The sequence below is a fragment of the Falco punctatus genome (assembly GCF_963210335.1).
Source record: "Falco punctatus genome assembly, contig: scaffold_23, whole genome shotgun sequence".
Taxonomy (NCBI): Eukaryota; Metazoa; Chordata; class Aves; order Falconiformes; family Falconidae; genus Falco; species Falco punctatus.
This window is the reverse complement of record NW_027660078.1, coordinates 409,560-435,514: the sequence shown is the minus strand read 5'-3', so window position 1 is coordinate 435,514 and position 25,955 is coordinate 409,560. Positions and strand designations below refer to the sequence as shown.

Below are 25,955 nucleotides of genomic sequence, written 5' to 3'. Positions count from 1 at the left end.
ACCTTCCCCGGTGGAGTTGTGCATGGGGTGTGTTTGGAACACTTTCTCACAAATCTACTGCGAAGGTTAGCGATTTCCCATCTCAGCCCAGAAAGCAGGTAGAACCACTTTTGTGGTGTCTTTCAGCTGGCTACCGGGGCAGTGTAAGAACTACCAACAGAACTCCTTTCTGGCACCTTCCCCGGGGGAGTTGTGCATGGGGTGTGTTTGGGACATTTTGTCACCAGCCGACTTTTAAAGTCAGCGATTCTCCATCTCAGCCCAGAAAGGTGGTAGAACCACTGTTGTGGTGTCTTTCATCTGGCTACCGGGGCAGTGTAAGAACAAGCAACAGAACTCCTTTCTGGCACCTTCCCCGGGGGAGTTGTGCATGGGCTGTGTTTGGAACATTTTGTCACCAGCCGACCCCAAAAGTCAGCTATTCCCCATCTCAGTCCAGGAATCATGTAGATCAACTTTTGTGGTGTCTTTCATCTGGCTACCGGGGCAGTGTAAGAACTACCAACAGAACTCCTTTCTGGCACCTTCCCCGGTGGAGTTGTGCATGGGGTGTGTTTGGAACACTTTCTCACAAATCTACTACGAAGGTTAGCGATTTCCCATCTCAGCCCAGAAAGCAGGTAGAACCACTTTTGTGGTGTCTTTCAGCTGGCTACCGGGGCAGTGTAAGAACAAGCAAGAGAACTCCTTTCTGGCACCTTCCCCGGGGGAGTTGTGCATGGGGTGCTTTTGGATCACTTTGTCACCAGCCGACTTTTAAAGTCAGCGATTCTCCATCTCAACCCAGAAAGCAGGGAGAACAACTATTGTGGTGTCTTTCAGCTGGCTACCGGGTCAGTGTCAGAACTACCAACAGAACTCCTTTCTGGCACCTTCCCCGGGGGAGTTGTGCATGGGGTGTTTTTGGAACACTTTGTCACCAGCCATCTCCAAAAGTCAGCGATTCCACATCTCAGCCCAGAAAGCAGGTAGATCAACTTTTGTGGTGTCTTTCATCTGGCTACCGGGGCAGTGTAAGAACTACCAACAGAACTCCTTTCTGGCACCTTACCCGGTAGAGTTGTGCATGGGGTGTGTTTGGAACACTTTCTCACAAATCTACTACGAAGGTTAGCGATTTCCCATCTCAGCCCAGAAAGCAGGGAGAACAACTATTGTGGTGTCTTTCAGCTGGCTACCGGGCCAGTGTAAGAACTACCAACAGAACTCCTTTCTGGCACCTTCCCCGGTGGAATTGTGCATGGGGTGTGTTTGGGACATTTTGTCACCAGCCGACTTTTAAAGTCAGCGAATCTCCATCTCAGCCCAGAAAGCTGGTAGAACCACTTTTGTGGTGTCTTTCAGCTGGCTACCGGGGCAGTGTAAGAACAAGCAACAGAACTCCTTTCTGGCACCTTCCCTGGGGGAGTTGTGCATGGGGTGTGTTTGGAACATTTTGTCACCAGCCGACTCCAAAAATCAGCTATTCCCCATCTCAGCCCAGAAAGCAGGTAGAACAGCTTTTGTGGTGTCTTTCAGCTGGCTACCGGGGCAGTGTAAGAACTACCAACAGAACTCCTTTCTGGCACCTTCCCCGGGGGAGTTGTGCATGGGGTGTGTTTGGAACATTTTGTCACCAGCCGAGTCCAAAAGTCAGCGATTCCGCATCTCAGCCCAGAAAGTAGGTAGAACAACTTTTGTGGTGTCTTTCAGCTGGCTACCGGGGCAGTGTAAGAACAAGCAACAGAACTCCTTTCTGGCACCTTCCCCGGTGGAGCTGTGCATGGGGTGTGTTTGGAACATTTTGTCACCAGCCGACTTTTAAAGTCAGCGATTCTCCATCTCAGCCCAGAAAGCTGGTAGAACCACTGTTGTGGTGTCTTTCAGCTGGCTACCGGGGCAGTGGAAGAACAAGCAAGAGAACTCCTTTCTGGCACCTTCCCCGGGGGAGTTGTGCATGGGGTGTGTTTGGAACATTTTGTCACCAGCCGACCCCAAAAGTCAGCTATTCCCCATCTCAGTCCAGGAATCATGTAGATCAACTTTTGTGGTGTCTTTCATCTGGCTACCGGGGCAGTGTAAGAACTACCAACAGAACTCCTTTCTGGCACCTTCCCCGGTGGAGTTGTGCATGGGGTGTGTTTGGAACACTTTCTCACAAATCTACTACGAAGGTTAGCGATTTCCCATCTCAGCCCAGAAAGCAGGTAGAACCACTTTTGTGGTGTCTTTCAGCTGGCTACCGGGGCAGTGTAAGAACTACCAACAGAACTCCTTTCTGGCACCTTCCCCGGGGGAGTTGTGCATGGGGTGTGTTTGGAACATTTTGTCACCAGCCGAGTCCAAAAGTCAGCGATTCTCCATCTCAGCCCAGAAAGCTGGTAGAACCACTGTTGTGGTGTCTTTCAGCTGGCTACCGGGGTAGTGTAAGAACAAGCAACAGAACTCCTTTCTGGCACCTTCCCCGGGGGAGTTGTGCATGGGGTGTGTTTGGAACATTTTGTCACCAGCCAACCCCAAAAGTCAGCGATTCCCCATCTCAGCCCAGAAAGTAGGTAGAACAACTTTTGTGGTGTCTTTCAGCTGGCTACCGGGGCAGTGTAAGAACAAGCAACAGAACTCCTTTCTGGCACCTTCCCCGGGGGAGTTGTGCATGGGGTGTGTTTGGAACATTTTGTCACCAGCCAACCCCAAAAGTCAGCGATTCCCCATCTCAGCCCAGAAAGTAGGTAGAACAACTTTTGTGGTGTCTTTCAGCTGGCTACCGGGGCAGTGTAAGAACAAGCAACAGAACTCCTTTCTGGCACCTTCCCCGGGGGAGTTGTGCATGGGGTGTGTTTGGAACATTTTGTCACCAGCCAACCCCAAAAGTCAGCTATTCCCCATCTCAGCCCAGAAAGCAGGGAGAACCACTTTTGTGGTGTCTTTCAGCTGGCTACCGGGGCAGTGTAAGAACTACCAACAGAACTCCTTTCTGGCACCTTCCCCGGTAGAGTTGTGCATGGGGTGTGTTTGGAACACTTTCTCACCAATCTACTACGAAGGTTAGCGATTTCCCATCTCAGCCCAGAAAGCAGGGAGAACAACTTTTGTGGTCTTTCAGCTGGCTACCGGGGCAGTGTAAGAACTACCAACAGAACTCCTTTCTGGCACCTTCCCCGGTGGAGTTGTGCATGGGATGTGTTTCGAACATTTTGTCACCAACCGACTTTTAAAGTCAGCGATTCTCCATCTCAGCCCAGAAAGCTGGTAGAACCACTTTTGTGGTGTCTTTCAGCTGGCTACCGGGGCAGTGTAAGAACAAGCAACACTACTCCTTTCTGGCACCTTCCCTGGGGGAGTTGTGCATGGGGTGTGTTTGGAACATTTTGTCACCAGCCGACCCCAAAAGTCAGCTATTCCCCATCTCAGTCCAGGAATCATGTAGATCAACTTTTGTGGTGTCTTTCATCTGGCTACCGGGGCAGTGTAAGAACTACCAACAGAACTCCTTTCTGGCACCTTCCCCGGTGGAGTTGTGCATGGGGTGTGCTTGGAACACTTTCTCACAAATCTACTACGAAGGTTAGCGATTTCCCATCTCAGCCCAGAAAGCAGGTAGAACCACTTTTGTGGTGTCTTTCAGCTGGCTACCGGGGCAGTGTAAGAACTACCAACAGAACTCCTTTCTGGCACCTTCCCCGGGGGAGTTGTGCATGGGGTGTGTTTGGAACATTTTGTCACCAGCCAAGTCCAAAAGTCAGCGATTCCCCATCTCAGCCCAGAAAGTAGGTAGAACAACTTTTGTGGTGTCTTTCAGCTGGCTACCGGGGCAGTGTAAGAACAAGCAACAGAACTCCTTTCTGGCACCTTCCCCGGGGGAGTTGTGCATGGGGTGTGTTTGGAACACTTTCTCCCCAATCTACTACGAAGTTTAGCGATTTCCCATCTCAGCCCAGAAAGCAGGGAGAACAACTATTGTGGTGTCTTTCAGCTGGCTACCGGGCCAGTGTAAGAACTACCAACAGAACTCCTTTCTGGCACCTTCCCCGGTGGAATTGTGCATGGGGTGTGTTTGGGACATTTTGTCACCAGCCGACTTTTAAAGTCAGCGAATCTCCATCTCAGCCCAGAAAGCTGGTAGAACCACTTTTGTGGTGTCTTTCAGCTGGCTACCGGGGCAGTGTAAGAACAAGCAACAGAACTCCTTTCTGGCACCTTCCCCGGGGGAGTTGTGCATGGGGTGTGTTTGGAACATTTTGTCACCAGCCGACCCCAAAAGTCAGCTATTCCCCATCTCAGTCCAGGAATCATGTAGATCAACTTTTGTGGTGTCTTTCATCTGGCTACCGGGGCAGTGTAAGAACTACCAACAGAACTCCTTTCTGGCACCTTCCCCGGTGGAGTTGTGCATGGGGTGTGTTTGGAACACTTTCTCACAAATCTACTACGAAGGTTAGCGATTTCCCATCTCAGCCCAGAAAGCAGGGAGAACCACTTTTGTGGTGTCTTTCAGCTGGCTACCGGGGCAGTGTAAGAACAAGCAACAGAACTCCTTTCTGGCACCTTCCCCGGGGGAGTTGTGCATGGGGTGCTTTTGGATCACTTTGTCACCAGCCATCTCCAAAAGTCAGCGAATCCCCATCTCAGCCCAGAAAGCAGGTAGAACCACTTTTGTGGTGTCTTTCAGCTGGCTACCGGGGCAGTGTAAGAACAAGCAACACTACTCCTTTCTGGCACCTTCCCTGGGGGAGTTGTGCATGGGGTGTGTTTGGAACATTTTGTCAGCAGCCGACTCCAAAATTCAGCTATTCCCCATCTCAGCCCAGAAAGCAGGTAGAACAGCTTTTGTGGTGTCTTTCAGCTGGCTACCGGGGCAGTGTAAGAACTACCAACAGAACTCCTTTCTGGCACCTTCCCCGGGGGAGTTGTGCATGGGGTGTGTTTGGAACATTTTGTCACCAGCCGAGTCCAAAAGTCAGCGATTCCCCATCTCAGCCCAGAAAGTAGGTAGAACAACTTTTGTGGTGTCTTTCAGCTGGCTACCGGGGCAGTGTAAGAACAAGCAACAGAACTCCTTTCTGGCACCTTCCCCGGGGGAGTTGTGCATGGGGTGTGTTTGGAACATTTTGTCACCAGCCAACCCCAAAAGTCAGCTATTCCCCATCTCAGCCCAGAAAGCAGGGAGAACCACTTTTGTGGTGTCTTTCAGCTGGCTACCGGGGCAGTGTAAGAACTACCAATAGAACTCCTTTCTGGCACCTTCCCCGGTAGAGTTGTGCATGGGGTGTGTTTGGAACACTTTTCTCCCCAATCTACTACGAAGGTTAGCGATTTCCCATCTCAGCCCAGAAAGCAGGTAGAACCACTTTTGTGGTGTCTTTCAGCTGGCTACCGGGGCAGTGTAAGAACTACCAACAGAACTCCTTTCTGGCACCTTCCCCGGTGGAATTGTGCATGGAGTGTGTTTGGAACAATTTCTATCCAGCCGACCCCAAAAGTCAGCTATTCCCCATCTCAGCCCAGGAATCATGTAGATCAACTTTTTTGGTGTCTTTCATCTGGCTACCGGGGCAGTGTAAGAACAAGCAACAGAACTCCTTTCTGGCACCTTCCCCGGGGGAGTTGTGCATGGGGTGTGGTTGGAACACTTTGTCTCCTGTCGACTCCAAAAGTCAGCGATTCCCCATCTCAGCCCAGAAAGCAGGTAGAATCACTTTTTTGGTGTCTTTCAGCTGGCTACCGGGGCAGTGGAAGAACTACCAATAGAACTACTTTCTGACACCTTTCCCGGTGGAATTGTGCATGGAGTGTGTTTGGAACAATTTCTATCCAGCCGAGTCCAAACGTCAGCGATTCCCCATCTCAGCCCAGAAAGCAGGTAGAACCACTTTTGTGGTGTCTTTCAGCAGGCTACCGGGGCAGTGTAAGAACTACCAACAGAACTCCTTTCTGGCACCTTCCCCGGGGGAGTTGTGCATGGGGTGTGTTTGGAACATTTTGTCACCAGCCGACCCCAAAAGTCAGCTATTCCCCATCTCAGCCCAGAAAGCAGGTAGAACCACTTTTGTGGTGTCTTTCATCTGGCTACCGGGGCAGTGGAAGAACTACCAACAGAACTCCTTTCTGGCACCTTCACCGGTGGAGTTCTGCATGGGCTGTTTTTGGAACATTTTGTCACCAGCCGAGTCCAAAAGTCAGCGATTCCCCATCTCAGCCCAGAAAGCAGGTAGAACCACTTTTGTGGTGTCTTTCAGCTGGCTACCGGGTCAGTGTAAGAACTACCAACAGAACTCCTTTCTGGCACCTTCCCCGGTGGAGTTGTGCATGGGGTGTGTTTGGAACACTTTCTCACAAATCTACTACGAAGGTTAGCGATTTCCCATCTCAGCCCAGAAAGCAGGTAGAACCACTTTTGTGGTGTCTTTCAGCTGGCTACCGGGGCAGTGTAAGAACTACCAACAGAACTCCTTTCTGGCACCTTCCCCGGGGGAGTTGTGCATGGGGTGTGTTTGGGACATTTTGTCACCAACCGACTTTTAAAGTCAGCGATTCTCCATCTCAGCCCAGAAAGGTGGTAGAACCACTGTTGTGGTGTCTTTCATCTGGCTACCGGGGCAGTGTAAGAACAAGCATAAGAACTCCTTTCTGGCACCTTCCCCGGGGGAGTTGTGCATGGGGTGCTTTTGGATCACTTTGTCACCAGCCATCTCCAAAAGTCAGCTATTCCCCATCTCAGCCCAGAAAGCAGGTAGAACCACTTTTGTGGTGTCTTTCAGCTGGCTACCGGGGCAGTGTAAGAACAAGCAACAGAACTCCTTTCTGGCACCTTCCCCGGGGGAGTTGTGCATGGGGTGTGTTTGGAACATTTTGTCACCAGCTATCTCCAAAAGTCAGCGAATCCCCATCTCAGCCCAGAAAGCAGGTAGATCAACTTTTGTGGTGTCTTTCATCTGGCTACCGGGGCAGTGTAAGAACTACCAACAGAACTCCTTTCTGGCACCTTCCCCGGTGGAGTTGTGCATGGGGTGTGTTTGGAACACTTTCTCACAAATCTACTACGAAGGTTAGCGATTTCCCATCTCAGCCCAGAAAGCAGGTAGAACCACTTTTGTGGTGTCTTTCAGCTGGCTACCGGGGCAGTGTAAGAACTACCAACAGAACTCCTTTCTGGCACCTTCCCCGGGGGAGTTGTGCATGGGGTGTGTTTGGGACATTTTGTCACCAGCCGACTTTTAAAGTCAGCGATTCTCCATCTCAACCCAGAAAGCAGGGAGAACAACTATTGTGGTGTCTTTCAGCTGGCTACCGGGTCAGTGTCAGAACTGCCAAAAGAACTCCTTTCTGGCACCTTCCCCGGGGGAGTTGTGCATGGGGTGTTTTTGGAACACTTTGTCACCAGCCATCTCCAAAAGTCAGCGATTCCACATCTCAGCCCAGAAAGCAGGTAGATCAACTTTTGTGGTGTCTTTCATCTGGCTACCGGGGCAGTGTAAGAACTACCAACAGAACTCCTTTCTGGCACCTTCCCCGGTGGAGTTGTGCATGGGGTGTGTTTGGAACACTTTCTCACAAATCTACTACGAAGGTTAGCGATTTCCCATCTCAGCCCAGAAAGCAGGTAGAACCACTTTTGTGGTGTCTTTCAGCTGGCTACCGGGGCAGTGTAAGAACAAGCAACAGAACTCCTTTCTGGCACCTTCCCCGGGGGAGTTGTGCATGGGGTGCTTTTGGATCACTTTGTCACCAGCCATCTCCAAAAGTCAGCGAATCCCCATCTCAGCCCAGAAAGCAGGTAGAACCACTTTTGTGGTGTCTTTCAGCTGGCTACCGGGGCAGTGTAAGAACTACCAACAGAACTCCTTTCTGGCACCTTCCCCGGGGGAGTTGTGCATGGGGTGTGTTTGGAACATTTTGTCACCAGCCGAGTCCAAAAGTCAGCGATTCCCCATCTCAGCCCAGAAAGTAGGTAGAACAACTTTTGTGGTGTCTTTCAGCTGGCTACCGGGGCAGTGTAAGAACAAGCAACAGAACTCCTTTCTGGCACCTTCCCCGGGGGAGTTGTGCATGGGGTGTGTTTGGAACATTTTGTCACCAGCCGACCCCAAAAGTCAGCTATTCCCCATCTCAGTCCAGGAATCATGTAGATCAACTTTTGTGGTGTCTTTCATCTGGCTACCGGGGCAGTGTAAGAACTACCAACAGAACTCCTTTCTGGCACCTTCCCCGGTGGAGTTGTGCATGGGGTGTGTTTGGAACACTTTCTCACAAATCTACTACGAAGGTTAGCGATTTCCCATCTCAGCCCAGAAAGCAGGTAGAACCACTTTTGTGGTGTCTTTCAGCTGGCTACCGGGGCAGTGTAAGAACAAGCAACAGAACTCCTTTCTGGCACCTTCCCCGGGGGAGTTGTGCATGGGGTGCTTTTGGATCACTTTGTCACCAGCCATCTCCAAAAGTCAGCGAATCCCCATCTCAGCCCAGAAAGCAGGGAGAACCACTTTTGTGGTGTCTTTCAGCTGGCTACCGGGGCAGTGTAAGAACTACCAACAGAACTCCTTTCTGGCACCTTCCCCGGGGGAGTTGTGCATGGGGTGTGTTTGGAACATTTTGTCACCAGCCGAGTCCAAAAGTCAGCGATTCCCCATCTCAGCCCAGAAAGTAGGTAGAACAACTTTTGTGGTGTCTTTCAGCTGGCTACCGGGGCAGTGTAAGAACAAGCAACAGAACTCCTTTCTGGCACCTTCCCCGGGGGAGTTGTGCATGGGGTGTGTTTGGAACATTTTGTCACCAGCCGAGTCCTAAAGTCAGCGATTCCCCATCTCAGCCCAGAAATCTTGTAGATCAACTTTTGTGGTGTCTTTCAGCTGGCTACCGGGGCAGTGGAAGAACAAGCAACAGAACTCCTTTCTGGCACCTTCCCCGGTAGAGTTGTGCATGGGGTGTGTTTGGAACACTTTCTCACAAATCTACTACGAAGGTTAGCGATTTCCCATCTCAGCCCAGAAAGCAGGTAGAACCACTTTTGTGGTGTCTTTCAGCTGGCTACCGGGGCAGTGTAAGAACAAGCAACAGAACTCCTTTCTGGCACCTTCCCCGGGGGAGTTGTGCATGGGGTGCTTTTGGATCACTTTGTCACCAGCCATCTCCAAAAGTCAGCGAATCCCCATCTCAGCCCAGAAAGCAGGTAGAACCACTTTTGTGGTGTCTTTCAGCTGGCTACCGGGGCAGTGTAAGAACAAGCAACAGAACTCCTTTCTAGCACCTTCCCCGGGGGAGTTGTGCATGGGGTGTGTTTGGAACATTTTGTCACCAGCCGACTCCAAAAGTCAGCTATTCCCCATCTCAGCCCAGAAAGCAGGTAGAACAGCTTTTGTGGTGTCTTTCAGCTGGCTACCGGGGCAGTGTAAGAACTACCAACAGAACTCCTTTCTGGCACCTTCCCCGGGGGAGTTGTGCATGGGGTGTGTTTGGAACATTTTTTTCACCAGCCGAGTCCAAAAGTCAGCGATTCCCCATCTCAGCCCAGAAAGTAGGTAGAACAACTTTTGTGGTGTCTTTCAGCTGGCTACCGGGGCAGTGTAAGAACAAGCAACAGAACTCCTTTCTGGCACCTTCCCCGGGGGAGTTGTGCATGGGGTGTGTTTAGAACTCTTTCTCACCAATCTACTACGAAGGTTAGCAATTTCCCATCTCAGCCCAGAAAGCAGGGAGAACAACTTTTGTGGTGTCTTTCAGCTGGCTACCGGGGCAGTGTCAGAACTACCAACAGAACTCCTTTCTGGCACCTTCCCCAGGGGAGTTGTGCATGGGGTGTGTTTGGGACATTTTGTCACCAGCCGACTTTTAAAGTCAGCGATTCTCCATCTCAGCCCAGAAAGCTGGTAGAACCACTGTTGTGGTGTCTTTCAGCTGGCTACCGGGGCAGTGTAAGAACTACCAACAGAACTCCTTTCTGGCACCTTCCCCGGTGGAGTTGTGCATGGGGTGTGTTTGGAACACTTTCTCACAAATCTACTACGAAGTTTAGCGATTTCCCATCTCAGCCCAGAAAGCAGGTAGAACCACTTTTGTGGTGTCTTTCAGCTGGCTACCGGGGCAGTGTAAGAACAAGCAACAGAACTCCTTTCTGGCACCTTCCCCGGGGGAGTTGTGCATGGGGTGCTTTTGGATCACTTTGTCACCAGCCATCTCCAAAAGTCAGCGAATCCCCATCTCAGCCCAGAAAGCAGGGAGAACCACTTTTGTGGTGTCTTTCAGCTGGCTACCGGGGCAGTGTAAGAACTACCAACAGAACTCCTTTCTGGCACCTTCCCCGGTAGAGTTGTGCATGGGGTGTGTTTGGAACACTTTCTCACCAATCTACTACGAAGGTTAGCGATTTCCCATCTCAGCCCAGAAAGCAGGGAGAACCACTTTTGTGGTGTCTTTCAGCTGGCTACCGGGGCAGTGTAAGAACAAGCAACAGAACTCCTTTCTGACACCTTCCCCGGGGGAGTTTTGCATGGGGTGTTTTTGGATCACTTTGTCATCAGCCATCTCCAAAAGTCAGCGATTCCACATCTCAGCCCAGAAAACAGGTAGAACCACTTTTGTGGTGTCTTTCAGCAGGCTACCGGGGCAGTGTAAGAACTACCAACAGAACTCCTTTCTGGCACCTTCCCCGGGGGAGTTGTGCATGGGGTGTTTTTGGATCACTTTGTCATCAGCCATCTCCAAAAGTCATCGATTCCCCATCTCAGCCCAGAAAGTAGGTAGAACAACTTTTGTGGTGTCTTTCAGCTGGCTACCGGGGCAGTGTAAGAACTACCAACAGAACTCCTTTCTGGCACCTTCCCCAGGGGAGTTGTCCATGGGGTGTGTTTGGGACATTTTGTCACCAGCCGACTTTTAAAGTCAGCGATTCTCCATCTCAGCCCAGAAAGCTGGTAGAACCACTGTTGTGGTGTCTTTCATCTGGCTACCGGGGCAGTGTAAGAACAAGCAAGAGAACTCCTTTCTGGCACCTTCCCCGGGGGAGTTGTGCATGGGCTGTCTTTGGAACATTTTGTCACCAGCCGACTCCAAAAATCAGCTATTCCCCATCTCAGCCAAGAAAGCAGGGAGAACAACTTTTGTGGTGTCTTTCAGCTGGCTACCGGGGCAGTGTAAGAACTACCAACAGAACTCCTTTCTGGCACCTTCACCGGGGGAGTTGTGCATGGGGTGTGTTTGGAACATTTTGTCACCAGCCAACCCCAAAAGTCAGCTATTCCCCATCTCAGCCCAGAAAGTAGGTAGAACAACTTTTGTGGTGTCTTTCATCTGGCTACCGGGGCAGTGTAAGAACTACCAACAGAACTCCTTTCTGGCACCTTCCCCGGTGGAGTTGTGCATGGGGTGTGTTTGGAACACTTTCTCACAAATCTACTACGAAGGTTAGCGATTTCCCATCTCAGCCCAGAAAGCAGGTAGAACCACTTTTGTGGTGTCTTTCAGCTGGCTACCGGGGCAGTGTAAGAACTACCAACAGAACTCCTTTCTGGCACCTTCCCCGGGGGAGTTGTGCATGGGGTGTGTTTGGAACATTTTGTCACCAGCCGAGTCCAAAAGTCAGCGATTCCCCATCTCAGCCCAGAAAGTAGGTAGAACAACTTTTGTGGTGTCTTTCAGCTGGCTACCGGGGCAGTGTAAGAACAAGCAACAGAACTCCTTTCTGGCACCTTCCCCGGGGGAGTTGTGCATGGGGTGTGTTTGGAACATTTTGTCACCAGCCGACCCCAAAAGTCAGCTATTCCCCATCTCAGTCCAGGAATCATGTAGATCAACTTTTGTGGTGTCTTTCATCTGGCTACCGGGGCAGTGTAAGAACTACCAACAGAACTCCTTTCTGGCACCTTCCCCGGGGGAGTTGTGCATGGGGTGCTTTTGGATCACTTTCTCACCAATCTACTACGAAGGTTAGCGATTTCCCATCTCAGCCCAGAAAGCAGGGAGAACAACTTTTGTGGTGTCTTTCAGCTGGCTACCGGGGCAGTGTAAGAACTACCAACAGAACTCCTTTCTGGCACCTTCCCCGGTGGAGTTGTGCATGGGATGTGTTTCGAACATTTTGTCACCAGCCGACTCCAAAAGTCAGCGATTCTCCATCTCAGCCCAGAAAGCTGGTAGAACCACTTTTGTGGTGTCTTTCAGCTGGCTACCGGGGCAGTGTAAGAACAAGCAACACTACTCCTTTCTGGCACCTTCCCCGGGGGAGTTGTGCATGGGCTGTTTTTGGAACATTTTGTCAGCAGCCGACTCCAAAAATCAGCTATTCCCCATCTCAGCCCAGAAAGCAGGTAGAACCACTTTTGTGGTGTCTTTCAGCTGGCTACCGGGGCAGTGTAAGAACAAGCAACAGAACTCCTATCTGGCACCTTCCCCGGTGGAGTTGTGCATGGGGTGTTTTTGGAACACTTTGTTACCAGCCATCTCCAAAAGTCAGCGATTCCCCATCTCAGCCCAGAAAGTAGGTAGAACAACTTTTGTGGTGTCTTTCAGCTGGCTACCGGGGCAGTGGAAGAACAAGCAACAGAACTCCTTTCTGGCACCTTCCCCGGGGGAGTTGTGCATGGGGTGTGTTTGGAACATTTTGTCACCAGCCATCTCCAAAAGTCAGCGAATCCCCATCTCAGCCCAGAAAGCAGGGAGAACCACTTTTGTGGTGTCTTTCAGCTGGCTACCGGGGCAGTGTAAGAACAAGCAACAGAACTCCTTTCTGGCACCTTCCCTGGGGGAGTTGTGCATGGGGTGTGTTTGGAACATTTTGTCACCAGCCGACTCCAAAAATCAGCTATTCCCCATCTCAGCCCAGAAAGCAGGTAGAACAGCTTTTGTGGTGTCTTTCAGCTGGCTACCGGGGCAGTGTCAGAACTACCAACAGAACTCCTTTCTGGCACCTTCCCCGGGGGAGTTGTGCATGGGGTGTGTTTGGAACATTTTGTCACCAGCCGAGTCCAAAAGTCAGCGATTCCCCATCTCAGCCCAGAAAGTAGGTAGAACAACTTTTGTGGTGTCTTTCAGCTGGCTACCGGGGCAGTGTAAGAACAAGCAACAGAACTCCTTTCTGGCACCTTCCCCGGTGGAGTTGTGCATGGGGTGTGTTTAGAACTCTTTCTCACCAATCTACTACGAAGGTTAGCAATTTCCCATCTCAGCCCAGAAAGCAGGGAGAACAACTTTTGTGGTGTCTTTCAGCTGGCTACCGGGGCAGTGTCAGAACTACCAACAGAACTCCTTTCTGGCACCTTCCCCAGGGGAGTTGTGCATGGGGTGTGTTTGGGACATTTTGTCACCAGCCGACTTTTAAAGTCAGCGATTCTCCATCTCAGCCCAGAAAGCTGGTAGAACCACTGTTGTGGTGTCTTTCATCTGGCTACCGGGGCAGTGTAAGAACAAGCAACAGAACTCCTTTCTGGCACCTTCCCCGGGGGAGTTGTGCATGGGGTGTGTTTGGAACACTTTCTCACAAATCTACTACGAAGGTTAGCGATTTCCCATCTCAGCCCAGAAAGCAGGTAGAACCACTTTTGTGGTGTCTTTCAGCTGGCTACCGGGTCAGTGTAAGAACTACCAACAGAACTCCTTTCTGGCACCTTCCCCGGGGGAGTTGTGCATGGGGTGTGTTTGGAACATTTTGTCACCAGCCGAGTCCAAAAGTCAGCGATTCCCCATCTCAGCCCAGAAAGTAGGTAGAACAACTTTTGTGGTGTCTTTCAGCTGGCTACCGGGTCAGTGTAAGAACAAGCAACAGAACTCCTTTCTGGCACCTTCCCCGGGGGAGTTGTGCATGGGGTGTGTTTGGAACATTTTGTCACCAGCCGACCCCAAAAGTCAGCTATTCCCCATCTCAGTCCAGGAATCATGTAGATCAACTTTTGTGGTGTCTTTCATCTGGCTACCGGGGCAGTGTAAGAACTACCAACAGAACTCCTTTCTGGCACCTTCCCCGGTGGAGTTGTGCATGGGGTGTGTTTGGAACACTTTCTCTCAAAATCTACTACGAAGGTTAGCGATTTCCCATCTCAGCCCAGAAAGCAGGTAGAACCACTTTTGTGGTGTCTTTCAGCTGGCTACCGGGGCAGTGTAAGAACAAGCAACAGAACTCCTTTCTGGCACCTTCCCCGGGGGAGTTGTGCATGGGGTGTGTTTAGAACTCTTTCTCACCAATCTACTACGAAGGTTAGCAGTTTCCCATCTCAGCCCAGAAAGCAGGGAGAACAACTTTTGTGGTGTCTTTCAGCTGGCTACCGGGGCAGTGTCAGAACTACCAACAGAACTCCTTTCTGGCACCTTCCCCAGGGGAGTTGTGCATGGGGTGTGTTTGGGACATTTTGTCACCAGCCGACTTTTAAAGTCAGCGATTCTCCATCTCAGCCCAGAAAGCTGGTAGAACCACTGTTGTGGTGTCTTTCAGCTGGCTACCGGGGCAGTGTAAGAACAAGCAAGAGAACTCCTTTCTGGCACCTTCCCCGGGGGAGTTGTGCATGGGCTGTGTTTGGAACATTTTGTCACCAGCCGACTCCAAAATCAGCTATTCCCCATCTCAGCCAAGAAAGCAGGGAGAACCACTTTTGTGGTGTCTTTCAGCTGGCTACCGGGGCAGTGTAAGAACAAGCAAAAGAACTCCTTTCTGGCACCTTCCCCGGGGGAGTTGTGCATGGGGTGTGTTTGGAACATTTTGTCACCAGCCGACCCCAAAAGTCAGCTATTCCCCATCTCAGTCCAGGAATCATGTAGATCAACTTTTGTGGTGTCTTTCATCTGGCTACCGGGGCAGTGTAAGAACTACCAACAGAACTCCTTTCTGGCACCTTCCCCGGTGGAGTTGTGCATGGGGTGTGTTTGGAACACTTTCTCACAAATCTACTACGAAGGTTAGCGATTTCCCATCTCAGCCCAGAAAGCAGGTAGAACCACTTTTGTGGTGTCTTTCAGCTGGCTACCGGGGCAGTGTAAGAACTACCAACAGAACTCCTTTCTGGCACCTTCCCCGGGGGAGTTGTGCATGGGGTGTGTTTGGAACATTTTGTCACCAGCCGAGTCCAAAAGTCAGCGATTCCCCATCTCAGCCCAGAAAGCAGGTAGAACAACTTTTGTGGTGTCTTTCAGCTGGCTACCGGGTCAGTGTAAGAACAAGCAACAGAACTCCTTTCTGGCACCTTCCCCGGGGGAGTTGTGCATGGGGTGTGTTTGGAACATTTTGTCACCAGCCGACCCCAAAAGTCAGCTATTCCCCATCTCAGTCCAGGAATCATGTAGATCAACTTTTGTGGTGTCTTTCATCTGGCTACCGGGGCAGTGTCAGAACTACCAACAGAACTCCTTTCTGGCACCTTCCCCGGGGGAGTTGTGCATGGGGTGTGTTTGGAACATTTTGTCACCAGCCAACCCCAAAAGTCAGCTATTCCCCATCTCAGCCAAGAAAGCAGGGAGAACCACTTTTGTGGTGTCTTTCAGCTGGCTACCGGGGCAGTGTAAGAACTACCAACAGAACTCCTTTCTGGCACCTTCCCCGGGGGAGTTGTGCATGGGGTGTCTTTGGAACGTTTTGTCACCAGCCGACTCCAAAAATCAGCTATTCCCCATCTCAGCCCAGAAAGCAGGTAGAACAGCTTTTGTGGTGTCTTTCAGCTGGCTACCGGGGCAGTGTAAGAACTACCAACAGAACTCCTTTCTGGCACCTTCCCCGGGGGAGTTGTGCATGGGGTGTCTTTGGAACATTTTGTCACCAGCCGAGTCCAAAAGTCAGCGATTCCCCATCTCAGCCCAGAAAGTAGGTAGAACAACTTTTGTGGTGTCTTTCAGCTGGCTACCGGGGCAGTGTAAGAACAAGCAACAGAACTCCTTTCTGGCACCTTCCCCGGTGGAGTTGTGCATGGGGTGTGTTTAGAACTCTTTCTCACCAATCTACTACGAAGGTTAGCAATTTCCCATCTCAGCCCAGAAAGCAGGGAGAACAACTTTTGTGGTGTCTTTCAGCTGGCTACCGGGGCAGTGTCAGAACTACCAACAGAACTCCTTTCTGGCACCTTCCCCAGGGGAGTTGTGCATGGGGTGTGTTTGGGACATTTTGTTACCAGCCGACTTTTAAAGTCAGCGATTCTCCATCTCAGCCCAGAAAGCTGGTAGAACCACTGTTGTGGTGTCTTTCAGCTGGCTACCGGGGCAGTGTAAGAACTACCAACAGAACTCCTTTCTGGCACCTTCCCCGGGGGAGTTGTGCATGGGGTGTGTTTGGAACACTTTCTCACAAATCTACTACGAAGGTTAGCGATTTCCCATCTCAGCCCAGAAAGCAGGTAGAACCACTTTTGTGGTGTCTTTCAGCTGGCTACCGGGTCAGTGTAAGAACTACCAACAGAACTCCTTTCTGGCACCTTCCCCGGGGGAGTTGTGCATGGGGTGTGTTTGGAACATTTTGTCACCAGCCGAGTCCAAAAGTCAGCGATTCCCCATCTCAGCCCAGAAAGTAGGTAGAACAACTTTTGTGGTGTCTTTCAGCTGGCTACCGGGTCAGTGTAAGAACAAGCAACAGAACTCCTTTCTGGCACCTTCCCCGGGGGAGTTGTGCATGGGGTGTGTTTGGAACATTTTGTCACCAGCCGACCCCAAAAGTCAGCTATTCCCCATCTCAGTCCAGGAATCATGTAGATCAACTTTTGTGGTGTCTTTCATCTGGCTACCGGGGCAGTGTAAGAACTACCAACAGAACTCCTTTCTGGCACCTTCCCCGGTGGAGTTGTGCATGGGGTGTGTTTGGAACACTTTCTCTCAAAATCTACTACGAAGGTTAGCGATTTCCCATCTCAGCCCAGAAAGCAGGTAGAACCACTTTTGTGGTGTCTTTCAGCTGGCTACCGGGGCAGTGTAAGAACAAGCAACAGAACTCCTTTCTGGCACCTTCCCCGGGGGAGTTGTGCATGGGGTGTGTTTAGAACTCTTTCTCACCAATCTACTACGAAGGTTAGCAGTTTCCCATCTCAGCCCAGAAAGCAGGGAGAACAACTTTTGTGGTGTCTTTCAGCTGGCTACCGGGGCAGTGTCAGAACTACCAACAGAACTCCTTTCTGGCACCTTCCCCAGGGGAGTTGTGCATGGGGTGTGTTTGGGACATTTTGTCACCAGCCGACTTTTAAAGTCAGCGATTCTCCATCTCAGCCCAGAAAGCTGGTAGAACCACTGTTGTGGTGTCTTTCAGCTGGCTACCGGGGCAGTGTAAGAACAAGCAAGAGAACTCCTTTCTGGCACCTTCCCCGGGGGAGTTGTGCATGGGCTGTGTTTGGAACATTTTGTCACCAGCCGACTCCAAAATCAGCTATTCCCCATCTCAGCCAAGAAAGCAGGGAGAACCACTTTTGTGGTGTCTTTCAGCTGGCTACCGGGGCAGTGTAAGAACAAGCAACAGAACTCCTTTCTGGCACCTTCCCCGGGGGAGTTGTGCATGGGGTGTGTTTGGAACATTTTGTCACCAGCCGACCCCAAAAGTCAGCTATTCCCCATCTCAGTCCAGGAATCATGTAGATCAACTTTTGTGGTGTCTTTCATCTGGCTACCGGGGCAGTGTAAGAACTACCAACAGAACTCCTTTCTGGCACCTTCCCCGGTGGAGTTGTGCATGGGGTGTGTTTGGAACACTTTCTCACAAATCTACTACGAAGGTTAGCGATTTCCCATCTCAGCCCAGAAAGCAGGTAGAACCACTTTTGTGGTGTCTTTCAGCTGGCTACCGGGGCAGTGTAAGAACTACCAACAGAACTCCTTTCTGGCACCTTCCCCGGGGGAGTTGTGCATGGGGTGTGTTTGGAACATTTTGTCACCAGCCGAGTCCAAAAGTCAGCGATTCCCCATCTCAGCCCAGAAAGTAGGTAGAACAACTTTTGTGGTGTCTTTCAGCTGGCTACCGGGTCAGTGTAAGAACAAGCAACAGAACTCCTTTCTGGCACCTTCCCCGGGGGAGTTGTGCATGGGGTGTGTTTGGAACATTTTGTCACCAGCCGACCCCAAAAGTCAGCTATTCCCCATCTCAGTCCAGGAATCATGTAGATCAACTTTTGTGGTGTCTTTCATCTGGCTACCGGGGCAGTGTCAGAACTACCAACAGAACTCCTTTCTGGCACCTTCCCCGGGGGAGTTGTGCATGGGGTGTGTTTGGAACATTTTGTCACCAGCCAACCCCAAAAGTCAGCTATTCCCCATCTCAGCCAAGAAAGCAGGGAGAACCACTTTTGTGGTGTCTTTCAGCTGGCTACCGGGGCAGTGTAAGAACTACCAACAGAACTCCTTTCTGGCACCTTCCCCGGTAGAGTTGTGCATGGGGTGTGTTTGGAACACTTTCTCACCAATCTACTACGAAGGTTAGCGATTTCCCATCTCAGCCCAGAAAGCAGGGAGAACAACTTTTGTGGTGTCTTTCAGCTGGCTACCGGGGCAGTGTCAGAACTACCAACAGAACTCCTTTCTGGCACCTTCCCCAGGGGAGTTGTGCATGGGGTGTGTTTGGGACATTTTGTCACCAGCCGACTTTTAAAGTCAGCGATTCTCCATCTCAGCCCAGAAAGCTGGTAGAACCACTGTTGTGGTGTCTTTCAGCTGGCTACCGGGGCAGTGTAAGAACAAGCAAGAGAACTCCTTTCTGGCACCTTCCCCGGGGGAGTTGTGCATGGGCTGTGTTTGGAACATTTTGTCACCAGCCGACTCCAAAAATCAGCTATTCCCCATCTCAGCCAAGAAAGCAGGGAGAACAACTTTTGTGGTGTCTTTCAGCTGGCTACCGGGGCAGTGTAAGAACAAGCAACAGAACTCCTTTCTGGCACCTTCCCCGGGGGAGTTGTGCATGGGGTGTGTTTGGAACATTTTGTCACCAGCCAACCCCAAAAGTCAGCTATTCCCCATCTCAGCCCAGAAAGCAGGGAGAACCACTTTTGTGGTGTCTTTCAGCTGGCTACCGGGGCAGTGTAAGAACTACCAACAGAACTCCTTTCTGGCACCTTCCCCGGGGGAGTTGTGCATGGGGTGTGTTTGGAACATTTTGTCACCAGCCGACCCCAAAAGTCAGCTATTCCCCATCTCAGTCCAGGAATCATGTAGATCAACTTTTGTGGTGTCTTTCATCTGGCTACCGGGGCAGTGTAAGAACTACCAACAGAACTCCTTTCTGGCACCTTCCCCGGTGGAGTTGTGCATGGGGTGTGTTTGGAACACTTTCTCACAAATCTACTACGAAGGTTAGCGATTTCCCATCTCAGCCCAGAAAGCAGGTAGAACCACTTTTGTGGTGTCTTTCAGCTGGCTACCGGGGCAGTGTAAGAACTACCAACAGAACTCCTTTCTGGCACCTTCCCCGGGGGAGTTGTGCATGGGGTGTGTTTGGAACATTTTGTCACCAGCCGAGTCCAAAAGTCAGCGATTCCCCATCTCAGCCCAGAAAGTAGGTAGAACAACTTTTGTGGTGTCTTTCAGCTGGCTACCGGGTCAGTGTAAGAACAAGCAACAGAACTCCTTTCTGGCACCTTCCCCGGGGGAGTTGTGCATGGGGTGTGTTTGGAACATTTTGTCACCAGCCGACCCCAAAAGTCAGCTATTCCCCATCTCAGTCCAGGAATCATGTAGATCAACTTTTGTGGTGTCTTTCATCTGGCTACCGGGGCAGTGTAAGAACAAGCAACAGAACTCCTTTCTGGCACCTTCCCCGGGGGAGTTGTGCATGGGGTGTGTTTGGAACATTTTGTCACCAGCCAACCCCAAAAGTCAGCTATTCCCCATCTCAGCCAAGAAAGCAGGGAGAACCACTTTTGTGGTGTCTTTCAGCTGGCTACCGGGGCAGTGTAAGAACTACCAACAGAACTCCTTTCTGGCACCTTCCCCGGTAGAGTTGTGCATGGGGTGTGTTTGGAACACTTTCTCACCAATCTACTACGAAGGTTAGCGATTTCCCATCTCAGCCCAGAAAGCAGGGAGAACAACTTTTGTGGTGTCTTTCAGCTGGCTACCGGGGCAGTGTCAGAACTACCAACAGAACTCCTTTCTGGCACCTTCCCCAGGGGAGTTGTGCATGGGGTGTGTTTGGGACATTTTGTCACCAGCCGACTTTTAAAGTCAGCGATTCTCCATCTCAGCCCAGAAAGCTGGTAGAACCACTGTTGTGGTGTCTTTCAGCTGGCTACCGGGGCAGTGTAAGAACAAGCAAGAGAACTCCTTTCTGGCACCTTCCCCGGGGGAGTTGTGCATGGGCTGTGTTTGGAACATTTTGTCACCAGCCGACTCCAAAAATCAGCTATTCCCCATCTCAGCCAAGAAAGCAGGGAGAACAACTTTTGTGGTGTCTTTCAGCTGGCTACCGGGGCAGTGTAAGAACAAGCAACAGAACTCCTTTCTGGCACCTTCCCCGGGGGAGTTGTGCATGGGGTGTGTTTGGAACATTTTGTCACCAGCCAACCCCAAAAGTCAGCTATTCCCCATCTCAGCCCAGAAAGCAGGGAGAACCACTTTTGTGGTGTCTTTCAGCTGGCTACCGGGGCAGTGTAAGAACTACCAACAGAACTCCTTTCTGGCACCTTCCCCGGGGGAGTTGTGCATGGGGTGTGTTTGGAACATTTTGTCACCAGCCAACCCCAAAAGTCAGCTATTCCCCATCTCAGCCCAGAAAGCAGGGAGAACAACTTTTGTGGTGTCTTTCAGCTGGCTACCGGGGCAGTGTAAGAACTACCAACAGAACTCCTTTCTGGCACCTTCCCCGGTAGAGTTGTGCATGGGGTGTGGTTGGAACACTTTGTCTCCTGTCGACTCCAAAAGTCAGCGATTCCCATCTCAGCCCAGAAAGCAGGTAGAACCACTTTTGTGATGTCTTTCATCTGGCTACCGGGGCAGTGTAAGAACTACCAAGAGAACTCCTTTCTGGCACCTTCCCCAGTGGAGTTGTGCATGGGGTGTGTTTGGAACGTTTTGTCACCGGCCGGCTCCAAAAGTCAGCGGTTTTTCATCTCAGCCCAGAAAGCAGGTAGAACCACTTTTGTGGTGTCTTTCATCTGGCTACCGGGGCAGTGTCAGAACCACCAAGAGAACTCCTTTCTGGCACCTTCCCCGGAGGAGTTGTGCATGGGGTGTGTTTGGAACATTTTGTCACCAGCCGACTCCAAAAGTCAGCGATTCCCCATCTCAGCCCAGAAAGCAGGTAGAACCACTTTTGTGGTGTCTTTCAGCTACCTAGCGGAGCAATGTAAAAACTACCAGAGAACTCCTTGCTAGCACCTTCCCCGGTGGAGTTTTGCATGGGGTGTGTTTGGAACATTTTGTCACCAGCCGACTCCAAAAGTCAACGATTCCCCATCTCAGCTCAGCAAGCAGGTAGAACCACTTTTGTGGTGTCTTCCATCTGGCTACCGGGGCAGTGTCAGAACCACCAAGAGAACTCCTTTCTGGCACCTTCCCCAGTGGAGTTGTGCATGGGGTGTGTTTGGAACGTTTTGTCACAGGCCGACTCCAAAAGTCAGCGGTTCCCCATCTCAGACCAGAAAGCAGGTAGAACCACTTTTGTGGTGTCTTTCAGCTGCCTAGCGGAGCAATGTAAAAACTACCAGAGAACTCCTTTCTGGCACCTTTCCCGGGGGAGTTGTGCATGCGGTGTGTTTGGAACGTTTTGTCACCAGCCGACTCCAAAAGTCAGCGATTCCCCATCTCAGCCCAGAAAGCTGGTAGAACAACTTTTGTGGTGTCTTTCAGCTACCTAGCGGAGCAATGTAAAATTACCAGAGAACTCCTTTCTGGCACCTTCCCCGGTGGAGTTGTGCATGGGGTGTGTTTGGAACGTTTTGTCACCGGCCGGCTCCAAAAGTCAGCGGTTTTTCATCTCAGCCCAGAAAGCAGGTAGAACCACTTTTGTGGTGTCTTTCATCTGGCTACCGGGGCAGTGTCAGAACACGCAACAGAACTCCTTTCTGGCACCTTCCCCGGGGGAGTTGTGCATGGGGTGTGTTTGCAACATTTTGTCACAGGCCGACTCCAAAAGTCAGCGATTGCCCATCTCAGCCCAGAAAGCAGGTAGAACCACTTTTGTGGTGTCTTCCATCTGGCTACCGGGGCAGTGTAAGAACCACCAAGAGAACTCCTTTCTGGCACCTTCCCCAGTGGAGTTGTGCATGGGGTGTGTTTGGAACGTTTTGTCACAGGCCGACTCCAAAAGTCAGCGGTTCCCCATCTCAGAACCGAAAGCAGGTAGAACAGGTTTTGTGGTGCTTTCAGCTGCCTAGCGGAGCAATGTAAAAACTACCAGAGAACTCCTTTCTGGCACCTTTCCCGGGGGAGTTGTGCATGCGGTGTCTTTGGAACATTTTGTCACCAGCCGACTCCAAAAGTCAGCTGTTCCCCATCTCAGCCCAGAAAGCAGGTAGAACCACTTTTGTGGTGTCTTTCATCTGGCTACCGGGGCAGTGTAAGAACTGCCAAAAGAACTCCTTTCTGGCACCTTCCCCAGTGGAGTTGTGCATGGGGTGTGTTTGCAACATTTTGTCACCTGCCGACTCCAAAAGTCAGCGGTTCCCCATCTCAGACCAGAAAGCAGGTAGAACAACTTTTGTGGTGTCTTTCAGCTACCTAGCGGAGCAATGTAAAAACTACCAGAGAACTCCTTGCTGGCACCTTCCCCGGTGGAGTTGTGCATGGGGTGTGTTTGCAACATTTTGTCACCAGCCGACTCCAAAAGTCAACGATTGCCCATCTCAGCCCAGAAAGCAGGTAGAACCACTTTTGTGGTGTCTTTCATCTGGCTACCGGGGCAGTGTCAGAACTGCGAAAAGAACTCCTTTCTGGCACCTTCCCCGGGGGAGTTGTGCATGGGGTGTGTTTGGAACGTTTTGTCACCAGCCGACTCCAAAAGTCAGCGATTCCCCATCTCAGCTCAGCAAGCAGGTAGAACCACTTTTGTGGTGTCTTTCATCTGGCTACCGGGGCAGTGTCAGAACCACCAAGAGAACTCCTTTCTGGCACCTTCCCCGGTGGAGTTGTGCATGGGGTGTGTTTGGAACGTTTTGTCACCAGCCGACTCCAAAAGTCAGCGATTCCCCATCTCAGCTCAGCAAGCAGGTAGAACCACTTTTGTGGTGTCTTCCATCTGGCTACCGGGGCAGTGTAAGAACCACCAAGAGAACTCCTTTCTGGCACCTTCCCCAGTGGAGTTGTGCATGGGGTGTGTTTGGAACGTTTTGTCACAGGCCGACTCCAAAAGTCAGCGGTTCCCCATCTCAGACCAGAAAGCAGGTAGAACAACTTTTGTGGTGTCTTTCAGCTGCCTAGCGGAGCAATGTAAAAACTACCAGAGAACTCCTTTCTGGCACCTTCCCCGGTGGAGTTGTGCATGGGGTGTGTTTGCAACATTTGTCATCAGCCAACTCCATAAGTCAGCGATTCCCCATCTCAGCCCAGAAAGCAGGTAGAACCACTTTTGTGGTGTCTTTCAGCTGCCTAGCGGAGCAATGTAAAAACTACCAGAGAACTCCTTGCTGGCACCTTCCCCGGTGGAGTTGTTCATGGGGTGTGTTTGGAACGTTTTGTCACAGGCCGACTGCAAAAGTCAGCGGTTCCCCATCTCAGCCCAGAAAGCAGGTAGAACCACTTTTGTGGTGTCTTTCATCTGGCTACCGGGGCAGTGTAAGAACCACCAAGAGAACTCCTTTCTGGCACCTTCCCCGGTGGAGTTGTGCATGGGGTGTGTTTGGAACGTTTTGTCACAGGCCGACTCCAAAAGTCAGCGGTTCCCCATCTCAGACCAGAAAGCAGGTAGAACAACTTTTGTGGTGTCTTTCATCTGGCTACCGGGGCAGTGTCAGAACTGCCAACAGAACTCCTTTCTGGCACCTTCCCCGGCGGAGTTGTGCATGGGGTGTGTTTGCAACATTTTGTCTCAGGCCGACTCCAAAAGTCAGCGATTCCCCATCTCAGCCCACAAAGCAGGTAGAACCACTTTTGTGGTGTCTTTCATCTGGCTACCGGGGCAGTGTAAGAACCACCAAGAGAACTCCTTTCTGGCACCTTCCCCAGTGGAGTTGTGCATGGGGTGTGTTTGGAACGTTTTGTCACAGGCCGACTCCAAAAGTCAGCGATTCCCCATCTCAGACCAGAAAGCAGGTTAAACAAGTTTTGTGGTGTCTTTCAGCTGCCTAGCGGAGCAATGTAAAAACTACCAGATAACTCCTTTCTGGCACCTTCCCCGGTGGAGTTGTGCATGGGGTGTGTTTGCAACATTTTGTCACAGGCCGACTCCAAAAGTCAGCGATTCCCCATCTCAGCCCACAAAGCAGGTAGAACCACTTTTTTGGTGTCTTTCATCTGGCTACCGGGGCAGTGTAAGAACCACCAAGAGAACTCCTTTCTGGCACCTTCCCCAGTGGAGTTGTGCATGGGGTGTGTTTGGAACGTTTTGTCACCAGCCGACTCCAAAAGTCAGCGATTCCCCATCTCAGCCCAGAAAGCAGGTAGAACCACTTTTGTGGTATCTTTCATCTGGCTACCGTGGCAGTGTCAGAACTGCCAAAAGAACTCCTTTCTGGCTCCTTCCGCGGTGGAGTTGTGCATGGGGTGTGTTTGGAACGTTTTGTCACCAGCCGACTCCAAAAGTCAGCGATTCCCCATCTCAGCCCACAAAGCAGGTAGAACCACTTTTGTGGTGTCTTTCATCTGGCTACCGGGGCAGTGTAAGAACCACCAAGAGAACTCCTTTCTGGCACCTTCCCCAGTGGAGTTGTGCATGGGGTGTGTTTGGAACGTTTTGTCACAGGCCGACTCCAAAAATCAGCGATTCCCCATCTCAGACCAGAAAGCAGGTAGAACAAGTTTTGTGGTGTCTTTCAGCTGCCTAGCGGAGCAATGTAAAAACTACCAGATAACTCCTTTCTGGCACCTTCCCCGGTGGAGTTGTGCATGGGGTGTGTTTGCAACATTTTGTCACAGGCCGACTCCAAAAGTCAGCGATTCCCCATCTCAGCCCAGAAAGCAGGTAGAACCACTTTTTTGGTGTCTTTCATCTGGCTACCGGGGCAGTGTAAGAACCACCAAGAGAACTCCTTTCTGGCACCTTCCCCAGTGGAGTTGTGCATGGGGTGTGTTTGGAACGTTTTGTCACCAGCCGACTCCAAAAGTCAGCGATTCCCCATCTCAGCCCAGAAAGCAGGTAGAACCACTTTTGTGGTGTCTTTCATCTGGCTACCGGGGCAGTGTCAGAACCACCAAGAGAACTCCTTTCTGGCACCTTCCCCGGAGGAGTTGTGCATGGGGTGTGTTTGGAACGTTTTGTCACCAGCCGACTCCAAAAGTCAGCGATTCCCCATCTCAGCCCACAAAGCAGGTAGAACCACTTTTGTGGTGTCTTTCATCTGGCTACCGGGGCAGTGTAAGAACCACCAAGAGAACTCCTTTCTGGCACCTTCCCCAGTGGAGTTGTGCATGGGGTGTCTTTGGAACGTTTTGTCACCAGCCGACTCCAAAAGTCAGCGATTCCCCATCTCAGCCCAGAAAGCAGGTAGAACCACTTTTGTGGTATCTTTCATCTGGCTACCGGGGCAGTGTCAGAACTGCCAAAAGAACTCCTTTCTGGCTCCTTCCCCGGTGGAGTTGTGCATGGGGTGTGTTTGGAACGTTTTGTCACCAGCCAACTCCATAAGTCAGCGATTCCCCATCTCAGCCCAGAAAAGCAGGTAGAACCTCTATTGTGGTGTCTTTCAGCTGCCTAGCGGAGCAATGTAAAAACTACCAGAGAACTCCTTTCTGGCACCTTTCCCGGGGGAGTTGTGCATGCGGTGTCTTTGGAACATTTTGTCACCAGCCGACTCCAAAAGTCAGCTGTTCCCCATCTCAGCCCAGAAAGCAGGTAGAACCACTTTTGTGGTGTCTTTCATCTGGCTACCGGGGCAGTGTCAGAACAAGCAACAGAACTCCTTTCTGGCACCTTCCCCGGTGGAGTTGTGCATGGGGTGTGTTTGCAACAT

The 25,955-nt window shown here is 51.2% G+C and overlaps 1 protein-coding gene across 1 annotated transcript; it reads left to right on the top strand.

The window, feature by feature from the left end:
• The first annotated feature begins 6,011 nt into the window (after window positions 1-6,011).
• On the top strand, window positions 6,012-25,676 carry LOC308058029 (uncharacterized protein). Its single transcript, XM_080412039.1, has 2 exons — window positions 6,012-6,187; window positions 24,795-25,676. The coding sequence occupies exons 1-2, from the start codon at window positions 6,112-6,114 to the stop codon at window positions 25,628-25,630; spliced, it is 912 nt and encodes a 303-aa protein (XP_080268165.1). The 5' UTR covers window positions 6,012-6,111; the 3' UTR covers window positions 25,631-25,676.
• Window positions 25,677-25,955: the final 279 nt, after the last annotated feature.